This window comes from Chiloscyllium plagiosum, unplaced genomic scaffold, assembly GCF_037043375.1.
Source record: "Chiloscyllium plagiosum isolate Xiang-an unplaced genomic scaffold, Cpla_swu_hap1 HiC_scaffold_10, whole genome shotgun sequence".
Taxonomy (NCBI): domain Eukaryota; kingdom Metazoa; phylum Chordata; class Chondrichthyes; order Orectolobiformes; family Hemiscylliidae; genus Chiloscyllium; species Chiloscyllium plagiosum.
The window spans coordinates 25439600-25452081 of record NW_028270148.1 but is presented as its reverse complement, the minus strand read 5'-3'; the positions used below and the strand labels follow the sequence as shown (position 1 = coordinate 25452081).

General features: G+C 45.6%; 1 protein-coding gene across 8 annotated transcripts in view; it reads left to right on the top strand.

Moving 5' to 3' along the window:
- Positions 1-12482, top strand: part of LOC122552683 (serine/threonine-protein kinase D3) — a 436133-nt gene that overhangs the window by 411049 nt on the left and 12602 nt on the right. For all 8 annotated transcript variants that reach the window (XM_087991221.1, XM_087991223.1, XM_043695537.2 and 5 more), the window contains one exon: positions 10273-10371. In XM_087991221.1, coding sequence (XP_087847347.1) covers positions 10273-10371 — 99 coding nt within the window. The remainder of the gene's footprint in view (positions 1-10272; positions 10372-12482) is intronic.

Here is a 12482-nt window from a genome sequence, read left to right as displayed (position 1 = left end):
TCAACGTAGGGCTAAACACATAACAACTTTTTCATTGTGGTCATGGGATGTAGACATTGCTGGATGAGTTATTGTTTTTTGCTCCTCCCCTCGTTGCCTTTGAAACGTTGGTACTAAATTACCTATTCAAACTGCTGCAGTCCATGTGCTGTTGGTAGACCCACAGTGTTGTCAGGAATAGAGTTCCTGGATCTGACCCAGTGCCACTGAAAGGACCTTTATTTCCAAGTCAGGATGGAGAGGACTTTGCTCGTATTCCCATGTATCTGCTGCTCCTGTCTTTCTAACAGAATTAGTTTTGGGTTTGGAAGGTACTGCCCAAGGAGCTTTGATGAACTTCTGCAATACATGTTGTAGATGGTACATACTGCTGCTACTGAGCTGCAGTGATGGGGGGGAGTGGATGCTTGTGATTATGGTGCCAATCATGTTGGGCTGCTTTATCCTGAATGGCATCAAATGGCATTGGTGGTTGGGAAGCTATTGGAGAGAATTCTTAGGGATAGGATTTACGCACATTTGGTAAAGCATGGCATAACTGTGGGTGGCACAGTGGATAGCACTGCTGCTTCACAGTGCCAGAGACCCGGGTTCAATTCCCACCTCAGGCGACACTCTGTGTGGAGTTTGCACATTCTCCCCGCGTCTGCGTGGGTTTCCTCCGGGTGCTCCAGTTTCCTCCCACAATCCAAAAATGTGCAGGTTAGGTGAATTGGCCATGCTAAATTGCCCATAGTGTTAGGTGAAGGGGTAAATGTAGGGTAATGGGTCTGGGTGGGTTGCGCTTCGGTGGGTCGGTGTGGACTTGTTGGGCCGAAGGGCCTGTTTCCACACTAAGTAATCTAGAGACTTAGGAACAGTCCATAAAACCATAAGACATGGGAGCAGAAGTTAGGCCATTCAGCCCATCACTATTCCTGATAAGTTTCTCATCGCCATTCCCCCACCTTCTCCCTGTAACCCTTGATCCACTTCACAATCAAGAACCTATCTATCTCAGTTTTAAATATACTCAATCATCTGACCTCCGCAACCTTCTGTGGCAGTGAATTCCATAGATTTACCTCTCTCTGGCTGAAGAGGTTTCTCTTTACCTCTGTTCTAAAATGTCTTCCCTTTACTCTAAGGCTATGCCCTTGGGTTCTATGCCCTCCTACCAATGGAAACGTTTTCCCAGCATCCACTCTGTTCAGGCCATTCAGTATTCTGTAAGTTTCAGTTAGATTCCCCCCTAATTTTTCTAAACTCCCACCAATTATAGACCTAGAGTGCTCAAATGTTCCTCTGAGGTTAAGCTTTTAATTCCTAGAATCATTTTTATGAACCTCCTCTGAATACCGTCCAGGGCCAGTACATGCTTCATGAGATATGGGGCCCAAAATTGTGCACAAAACTCCAAATGTGGCCTGACCAGAGCCTCATAGACCCTTAGAAGTGCATCCCTGATTTTATATTCAAGCCCTCTCAAAATAAATGCCATCATTGCATTTGCCTTCCTAACTACAGACTCCACCAGCAAGTTTACCTTGAGAGAATTCTGGACGCGAACACCCAAGTCTCTTTGCACTTCAGATTTCAGAAATTTTCTCCCTGTTTACTAAATAATCCATGCCTCTATTCTTCCTATCAAAATGCATGACGTCACACTTTTCCATGGCTTTGTGCAGGACAGGTAGTCTCTTGCTAACTTGGTTGAATTTTTTGAGGAGGTGACAAAGATGATTGATGAGGGGAGAGCAGTGGATGTTGATTCATAAGGCTTTCGACAAGGCCCCTCATGGTAAGCTCATCCAGAAGATTAACATGCGTGGGATCCACGGTGACTTGGATTTGCTTACCCATAGAAAATAGAGGGTAGTGGTGGAAGGATATTTTTCAGGTTGGAGGCTTGTGACTAGTGGTGTTCTGCAGGGATCTGTACTGGTACGTCTTCTGTTTGTGATATAAGTAAATGACTTGGATGAAAATTTGGGTGGGTGAGTTAGTGAGTTTGCAGATGATACAAAGATCTGTGGAGTTGTGGATAGTGTAGAAGGTTGTCAAAAGATATAGCAGGATATAGATCAGTTAGAAATGGGTGGAGAAATGGCAGGTGGAATTTAATCCGGGTGTGAGGTGCTGCACTTAGGGAGATCGAATGTTAATGAAAAGTATACAGTTAATGGCAGGACCCTGAACAGCATTGATGTACAGGGGGATCTTGGGGTTCAAATCCATAGCTCCCTGAAAGTGGCCCCACAAGTAGATAGAGTGGTTGCCTTTGTTGGGGAATTGAGTACAAGAGTCAGGATGTCATATTGCAACTTTATAAGACTTTGAGGCCATACTTTCAATTCTCGTCACCACATTAGAGGAAGGATGTGAAGGCTTTGCAGAATGGTGCTGCCTGGATTAGAGGGTATGAACTATAAGGAGAGGCTAGAAAAACTCGGGTTGTTTTCTCTGAAGCGGCAGAGGTTGAGGGAACTTGATAAAAGTCTATAAAATTATGAGATGCATAGATAGGATTGACAGTCAGAATCTTTTCCCTAAAGTTAAAATGCCTAAAACCTAGGGAGCATGCATTTAAGGTGAGAGGGGGAAAATTCAAAGGAGATGTCAGGTACAAATTTTTTATGCAGAGAGTGGTAGGAGTATGGAACGTACTGCCTACAGTAGTGGTGGAGGCAGATACGACAGGAGCGTTTAAGAGACTTTTAGATAAGCACATTAATTGGCAAGGAATAGAGGGATATGGACCAAGGGCATTCAGAGAGGATTAGTTTAACTTAGTGTCAAGTTTGGCACAACATCATGGACCAAAGGACCCATTCCTGTGCGATATTGTTCTATGTTCAAACTTTTTGACTATTGTTAGAGCTACACTTAGCCAGATAAGTTTGGAATATTTCATCACACTCCTGACCTGTGCCTTGTGGATGATGGACAGGCTTTGGTGAGTAAGGAGGTGAGTTTTTTGCTCGAGGATTTCCAAGCCTCTGACCTGCTTTTATAGTAACACTACTTAATACGGTGAGTACAGGTCTGTTTCTGGTCAATGGTAACTCCCAAAATGTTGTTAGTAGGAGATTCAGAGATGGTAACACCATTGAATGTCAATGGTTAGATTCTGTATTGTTGCAAATAGTAATTGCCTGGCACTTGTGTGAAGTGACTGTTATGCACCACAGAATGTTACTTGGCTGGGAAAAGGAAGGTGGGTGGTAATCAGCGGGTGCTTTCCTTGCCCTTGTTTGACCTGATCCTGTGAAACATCATGGGTTCACAAACAATGGTAAAGACTCCTAACACAACTTACACCCAACTATGCCACCATTTCTGCTTGGTGTGTACTGCCAGTGACACAGGACATAATGGGGAATGGTGATGGTGTTGTCTGGGACAATGTGTGTGAGATACAATCCATGAGTATGACTATGTAAAACCATTACTTAACTAGTCTGTAAAGCAGCTCTCCCAATTTTGGCACAAGCCCCGACAAGAGGTCGACAGGACTGTGCTTGCTGTTGCTTCCAGTGCCTTCGTCGACGGCAAATGATCCTCCGATTTCACTTGTTTTTTTCTTTTCTATTGTTTGATAACAATCTGTCTGAATGACTTGCCATTTCAGATGGCAGTTAAATGTTGGCCCATTGCTGCTATGGTCTGGAATTACATGGCAGTTACCTTCACTAAAGGGGGGACATTCGTGAACCAGATCAACATCATTTGCCTTTTAATTCAAGATTTTTATTGAATTCACATTCCACCGTCTAGCATCGTTTTAGTCTTGAACCTGGGTACACAAACATTGCCCAGATTTCAGGATTACTAGTCCAGTGACAATACTACTGGGCAATTGCCACCTCTTGGCAAAAGTGAGGACTGCAGATGCTGGAAACCAGAGTTTAGATCAGAGTGGTGCTGGAAAAGCACAGCAAGTCAAGATCAGAGGAGCAGGAAAATCGACTTTTCGGGCAAAAGTCCTTCATCAGGAATAGAGGCAGGAAGCCTCCAGGGTGGAGAGATAAATGGGGGGCTGGGGCTGGGGCTGGGGAGACGGTAGCAAAGAGTACAATAGGTGAATGGGGGTGGGGATGGAGGTGATAGGTCAGAGAGGAGGATGGAGCAGATAGGTGGGAAGGGAAATTGGCAGGTAGGACAGGTCATGAGGACAGTGCTGAGCAGGAAGGTTGGAACTGAGGTAAGATGGGGGAGGGGAAATTAGGAAACTGGTGAAGTCCACATTGATGCCCTGGGGTTGAAGTGTTCCAAGGCAGAAGATGAGACGTTCTTCCTCCAGGCATCGGGTGGTGAGGGAGCGGCGGTGGAGGAGGCCCAGGACCTGCATGTCCTCAGCAGAATGGGAGGGAGAGTTGAAATGTTGGGCCATGGGATGGTAGGGTTGATTGGTGCGGGTGTCCCGGAGATGTTCCCTGAAGCACTCTGCGAGGAGGCGTCCAGTCTTCCCAATGTAGAGGAGACCGCATCGGGAGCAACTGATACAATAAATGACATTGGTGGATGTGCAGATGAAACTTTGGATGTGGAAGACTCCTTTGGGGCCATGGATGGTGGTGAGGGGGTGATGTGAGCTCAGGTTTTGCAATTCCTGCAGTGGCATGGGAGGGTGCCAGGATGGGAGGGTGGTTTGTTGGGGGGGGGAGGTGTGGACCTGACCAGGTAGTCACAGAGGGAATGGTCTTTGCGGAAAGGGGTGGGGATGGAAATATATCTCTGGTGGTGGGGTCCGTTTGGAGGTGACGGAAATGTCGGCGGATGATGCAGTTAATGCGAAGGTTGGTAGGGTGGAAAGTGGGACCGGGGGAGGGGGGTTCTGTCCTTGTTACGTTTGGAGGGGTGGGGTTTGAGGGCGGAGGTGCGGGATGTGGACGAGATGTGTTGGAGGGCATCTTCAACCACGTGAGAAGGGAAATTGCGATCTCTAAAGAAGGAGGCCATCTGGTGTGTTCTGTGGTGGAACTGGTCCTCCTGGGAGCAGATCCAGCGGAGGAATTGTGAATATGGGATGGCATTTTTTGCAGGAGGTAGGGTGCGAAGCGTTGTAATCCAGGTAGCTGTGGGAGTCGGTGGGTTTGTAAAAAATGTCAGTGTCAAGTCGATCGTCATTAATGGAGATGGAGAGGTCTAGGAAGGGAAGGGAGGTGTCTGAGATGGTCCAGGTGAATTTAAGGTTGGGGTGGAATGTGTTGGTGAAGTTGATGAACTGCTCAACCTCCTCGCGGGAGCACGAGGTGGCACCGATGCAGTCAGAGGTGGGGAGTGGTGCCAGTGTAACTGCGGAAGATGGACTGTTCTACGTAGCCGACAAAGAGACAGGCATAGCTGGAGCCCATACGGGTGTCCATGGCTACCCCTTTTGTCTGGAGGAAGTGGGAGGATTCGAAGGAGAAATTATTAAGGGTGAGGACCAGTTCGGCCAAACGAATGAAAGTGTTAGTGGAAGAGTACTGTTGGGGACGTTGGGAGAGGAAGAAACAGAGGGCTTGGAGTCACTGGTCATGGCGGACAGAGGTGTAGAGGATGTCCCTGGTGAAGATGAGGCATTGGGCTCCGGGGAAACGGAAGTCTTGGAGGAGGTGGAGGGCGTGGATGGTGTCTCGAATGTATGTGGGGAGTTCCTGGGCTAGGGGGGATAGGACAGTATCGAGGTAGGGGGAGATGAGTTCGGTGGGGCATGAGGAGGCTGAGACAATAGGTCTGCCAGGGTGGTCAGGCTTGTGATCTTGGGAAGGAGGTAGAATCGGGCATTGCGGGTTCCTGGACTACGAGGTTGGAAGCTGTGGGTGGGAGATCTCCTGAGGAGATGAGGTTCTGTATGGTCTGGGAGTTGATGGTTTGGTTATGGAGGGGGGTGGGGTCATGGTCGAGGGGGCAGTAGGAGGAGGTGTCTTTGAGTTGGTGTCTGGCTTTAGTGGTGTCAAGGTCAGTGTGCCAAACTACCACTGCACCCCCTTTATCTGCTGGTTTAATGGAGAGGTTGGAATTGAAGCAGAGGGAGTGGAGGGCTGCGTGTTGTGAGGGTGAGAGGTTGGAGTGGGGGGGAGAGTAGACAGTTTGAGGTGGTTAATGTCTCGGCGGCAGTTGGAAATGAAGAGGTCGAGGGCAGGTAATAGGCCAGCGCGGGGTGTCCAGGTGGATGGAGTGTTTTGGAGGCGAGTGAAGGGATCCTCAGAAGTTGGGCGGGAGTCCTGATTGTAAAAGTAAGCTCGGACCTGTCCTGTCCCCAAAGAATTGCCTCCTCTTGTCATCTACACAGAAGCAGCATGTATAGACAGAGCCAAGTTAGCCAAAACTGACAGATCAGATCAAAACTCTGCATTCCTGCTGCATCCACTTGTAAATAATTGTGGTCAGTTAAACAGGTAGCCAGTGGATGATGAGGTTCCACAAATATACGGTATCCTTAATGTCGCGAAGCCCAGCACATCAGTGCAAAGACAAGGCTGAAGCATTTGCAACCATCTTTAGCAAAAGTGATAAGTGAATGATACATTTTGGTCTCCTGAGGTTTCCAGCATTACAGAAATCAATCTTCAGCCAACTTGATTCACTCCATGTGACATCAAGAAACAGCTGAAGGCACTAGATTCTGTAAAGGTTATTTGCTGGAAAAGCGCAGCAGGTCAGGCAGCATCCAAGGAGCAGGAGAATAGACCTTTCGGGCATGAGCCCTTCTTCAGGAATGAGGAAAGTGTGCCAAGCAGGCTAAGATAAAAGGTAGGGAGGAGGGACTTGGGGGAGGGGCGTTGGAAATGCGATAGTTTGGAAGGAGGTTAAGGTGAGGGTGATAGGCCGGGGTGGGGGTGGGGGCGGAGAGGTCAGGAAGAAGATTGCAGGTTAGGAAGGTGGTGCTGAGTTCGAGGGTTGGGACTGAGACAAGGTGGGGGGAGGGGAAATGAGGAAACTGGAGAAATCAGAGTTCATCCCTTGTGGTTGGAGGGTTCCTAGGCGGAAGATGAGGCACTCTTTCTCCAGCCGTCGTGTTGCTGTGGTCTGGCGATGGAGGAGTCCAAGGACCTGCATGTCCTTGGCAGAGTGGGAGGGGGAGTTGAAGTGTTGAGCCACGGGGTGGTTGGGTTGGTTGGTCCGGGTGTCCCAGAGGTGTTCTCTGAAACATCCCGCAAGTAGGTTATCTGCTTGGACAGTATTCTAGCAATAGTACTCTTGCCCTTTCAGCATCTCTAGCCAAGCTGTTCAAGTGGATCTACAACAGTGAAACCTAAATGACAATATGTAAAATTGCCCAAGTATGTCCTGTCCACAAAAAAGACAAATCCAATTATTTCTCCATCAGTGCTATCAAGCAATAGTTACTACAGTAATGCACAATTTGGATCCTGTCTCAGCTTCTGACTACATTTCAGGATTGGTCAAAATGTGGCATCAAAGCTGAAGACATTGGGACTTGGGGTGAAACTCTCTACTAGTTGGAGTCATAGTTAGCATAAAAGAAGATTGGCTTCCATCAAACAAACCATCTTAGTCCCAGGGAACTGCTGCAGGTGTTCCTTGGGGGTAGTGCTCAAGGCACAGCCTGTTTTTTTTTATTATTAGGTCCTGAGCTGTGAGCATCACTGGCTGGGCAAATATTTATTGCTTGAGCCCTAATTGCCATTGAAAAGGTGATGATGAGCCACCTTCTTGAATTGCAGCAGTCCTTAGGGTATAGAAGCCCAGGATTTTGACCCAGCGACTGTGAAAGAATAAAAAAAAGTTCCAAGTCAGGATGGTGTGAAGCTTGTAGGGAAACATCTATGTGAAGGTGTTCCTGTATATTTACTGGCTGTTATCTTTCTAAGTGGGAGAGGTTAAATGTTTGTGAGGTGCTGTTGGAGAAGCATTGGTTAGCTGCTTCATTAATGACTTCAGCATTTGGGATCTTTGGTTGTGCAGTATTTAGTATTCTTTGTAACTCCTCAGATACTGAAACAGGTCAGTATCTATATGCTTATGTAGACAATATTCAGGCACATGATGATAAATACAAGTAATATTTGTGCTACACAAGAATTTAACCATCTCCTTCTGATATTCAATGGCTGTACCATCACTGAATTCGCTACTGTCAACATCCTAGAGGTTACCATTGATCAGAAACTGAACTGGGCCAATCCTTTGCTGTGCATATAAGACAGCTTTGAAACTGGGAATACTTTGGAATGTAATTAACCTCCAGACTCCCCAAAGCAAGACCATCATCTACAAGACAAAAGTCAGGTGTGTAATGGATTTGCCTGATTGTGTACAGTTTTCACAACACTCGAAGCTTGCCACCATCCAGGACAAAGTAGCCAGCTTGTTTGGTACCCTATACCTTTTACCTTTTAACATTCACTTCATTCACCACTGACTTCTACTGGCAGCAATGTGTCCCATTGATAAGATACACTGCAGTGACTCATTAAGCCTTCCCCAACAACAGCTTCTAAACCCAGGACCTCTACAACTTAGAAGGACAAGAGCAATAGATTCTCCTCCGAGTTACATATCATCCTGATTTGGAAGTGTTTGACCATTCCTTCATTCGAAATCATGGAACTACCCTCACAATAGGACTGTCAGTGTATCTGAAGAAGGGCTTATGCCCGAAACGTCGATTCTCTTGTTCCCTGGATGCTGCCTGACCTGCTGCGCTTTTCCAGCAACACATTTCCAGTATCTGCACAAGATGGACTGCTTAGGCACTGATAACAAATGCTGGCACAGCCAGAAGTGCCCATATCTCTTCTAAGAATATTTAGATCACTTAATGTGGAAACAGGCCCTTCGGCCCAACAAGTCCACACCGACCCGTCGAAGTGCAACCCACCCAGACCCATTCCCGTACATTTACCCAATTCACCTAACCTGCACATTTTCGGACTGTGGGAGGAAACCGGAGCACCCGGAGGAAACCCACGCAGACACTGGGAGAATGTGCAAACTCCACATAGTCTGTCGCCTGAGGCAGGAATTGAACTCGGCACTCTGGTGCTGTGAGGCAGCAGTGCTAGCCACTATGCCACCGTGCTGCCCAGAAAATACATGAAGCCTAGGCATGATTAGATCAGATTACTTGGTATGGAAACAGGCCCAACAAGTTCACACCGACCCTCTGAAGAGCAACACCCAGACTCATTCCCCTACATTTACCCCTTAATCTAACACTACGGGCAATTTAGCATGGCCAATTCACCTAACCTGCACATCTTTGGACTGTGGGAGAAAATTGGAGCACCTGGAGGAAACCCACGCAGACACGGGGAGAATGTGCAAACTCCACACAGAGCGTGAGGTGGGAATTGAACTCGGGTCTTTGGCGCTGTGAGGCAGCAGTACTAACCACTGTGCCACCGTGCCGCTCGAAAAAAGGGAGGGAGATGAGTTATGTTTTCATGTTTAAAGGGAAGGGAACATACATTAGATTGCCCCATGTGCATACATAGACAACCACCTACCTAAATGCCAATCTCACTATCCATCAGGGATTACAGAGGGGACAGTCTGCTTCTGCTGTACACCAGCTCAACGTTCCATGCAAGTTGTGACTAACTGCCTTACAGATATTGAGGTGTGTATCTGGAATAATTAACACATGGTTCGTTTTAGATGCCCACTGTGCCATGTTTTTAATTGTTTGTAACTTAGCAATATGACTGAATATTTTTCAATGGTTGCCAATAAAACCTAGGAGAGGTATAGAGTATGTAACTATGTTAGACAGAAATGGATAGTCAGAAATAAGTTTCACTTTATTTGGTGTGCCCATAACTGCTAATGGGATTATGTTTTGTACCAGTCTCGCTCATCTTAATCTGTCTGTGCCTAAATTATTGTAGTGTAAACTGTGGGGTGAAAACACTTTTGCCTCTCACCACTGAAGCTAAGTAGCAGCAGTATGTACTAACTACAAGTTTCACAGCAGCAATTCTTCAAACATCTTTAAATAGCACCTTCCAAACCTAGGAACAGTAAGGACGAGGTCAGCAAATACATGGTAACACCAGGAACTTAAAGTTCCCCTCCAAACTCCTCACTACTTGAAAATATATCGCCATTCCTTCATGGTCACTGGGTCAAAATCCTGGACTTGCCTCCTAAGGGCAGTGAATAGCACATGGACTACACCAGTTCAAGAAGGCAGCTTACCATCACCTTCTCAAGGGCAACAAGGGACAGGCAGTAAATTTCAGGCCAGCCAGTGATGCTCACATCCCAGAAGTGAATTTTAAAAATTAGAGGTTTATTTGTTTGAATATCTATTACTGAATTTATCGGTTTTTTTTAAAGATTCTGGTGGCATTACGACACTTACACTTTAAGAACATCGTACACTGTGACCTGAAGCCTGAGAATGTACTACTTGCCTCGGCAGATCCTTTCCCTCAGGTGGGTATATTTTCATCAATAGTCACAGGTGAGATTCCGGAAGGCTGGAGGTTGGTTAATATGGTACCACTATAAAAGAAAAGTGTTCAGGAAAAGCTGGGGAACTATAGTCAGGTGAGCCTGACATTGGTGGTGGGCAAGCTTTTGGAGGGAATCCTGAGGGACAGGGTTTGCATGTATTTGGAAAGGCAAGGACTGATGAGAGGTAGTCACCATGACTTTGTGTTTGGGAAATCATGTTTCACTAACTTGATAATTACTTGTTCAGAAAATTCAAAGAAGATCGATGAGGACAGAGCAGTAGATGTGATCAAGGTGGACTTCAGTAAGGCATTCGACAAGATTCCTCATGGTAGATTGGTTAGCAAGGTTAGCTCATATGGACTACAAGGAGAACTGTTTGGGTACAGAACTAGCTCGAAGCTGGAATACAGAGAATGGTGGTGGAGGGTTGCTTTTCAGACTGGAGGTGTATGACCAATGGTGTACCACAAGGATTGGTGCTGGACCACTGCTTTTTGTCATTTATATAAATGATTTGGATGTGAATATAGAAGGTATAGTTAGCAAGTTTGCTGATGACACAAAAATTGGAGGTGTGGTGGACAGTGAAAAAGGTTAGCTCAAAGTACAACGGAATCTTGATCAGATGGGCCAATGACCAAGGAGTGGCAGATGGAGTTTAATTTCGATAAATGTGAGGTGCTGCACTTTGGAAAGGCAAATCAAGGCAAGACTTATACATTTAATGGTAAGGTCCTGGGGAGTGTTGCTGAGCAAAGAGATCTTGGAGTGCAGGTTTATAGTTCCCTGAAAGTGGAGTTGTAGGTAGGTAGGATAGTGTAGAAGGCGTTTGGTATGCTTTCCTTTATTGGTCAGAATATTGAGCACCGGTGTTGAAAGTTGTGTTGCGGCTGTACAGAACGTTGGTTAGGCCAATTTTGGGAATATCTTGTGCAATTCTGATCTCCCTCTTATTGGAAGGATGTTGTGAAACTTGAAAGGTTTCAGAAAAGATTTATAAGGGTGTTGCCAGAGTTGGAGGATTTAAGCTATAGGGAGAAACTGAATAGGCTGGGGCTGTTTTTCCTGGAGTGTTGGAAGTTAAAGGGGACCTCCCAGAGGTTTATAAAATCATGAGGGGCATGGATAGCGTAAATAGTGGGGGAGTCTCGAACTAGAGGTCATAGGTTTAGGTTGAGAGGGAGAAGATTGTGGTGTGTGTATGGAATGAGCTGCCAGAGGAAGTGGTGCAGTTTGGTATAACTACAGTTAAAAGGCATCTGGATGGGTATATGAATAGGAAGGATTTGTAAGAATATGGGCCAAGTGCTGGCAGGTGGGACTAGATTAGTTTAGGATATCTGGTCAGCATGAACAAGTTGGACTGAACAGTCTGTTTCTGTGCTGTACATCTCTATGACTATAACCACAAGATTAGAGGCATAGGTCCTTTGAAATGGTCCTCATTCAAGTATAAAACATTAGCTGATTTTAACTTAGCACATCAAATTTAATCCACTCACTGACTTTGCCTTCAAAGCAACATAACATTTTAAGATCTAATGACTGCGACAGCAGACATTTCTGTATAACATTTCCTGAACTTATCTATTTTGAATGGCAGAATGAATGATTAAGCACTATGTCTTGCATTGATTTACAAATTGGCTATTTTGTGCCTTCTATAGAAGTTTTGGGTAATGTTTCTTTCAATTATTTATACTATTACTACTCAGCTGTACAAAGTGCTTGCCTTGTATTTTACATTGTGCAAGAGAGCTTTCTGGTGAAGATTCTTATTTTTATCAAATTATTTAACTTCAAATATTTTTTACAAGTATTGAGATGCATTTGGGGAAATAGCTACAGGTTCAATTCATGAGTTGTAACTGTCTACTAAAAGTTTCCTGAAGTCACATGATAATTCTTTAATAGCTCAGATCTCCTAAGTATGCCTTTCTCTAAGAAGTTTTGTAATAATGCTATAATTGTGTTATTGCCTGTAAGACACTGATTTATCATATATTTCAGAAATAGCCCAAGTACATCCCCTGATCTGCATTAGATTAGCCAATCTCTGATCAGGCTTTATTGGTGTTGGGCTCCAC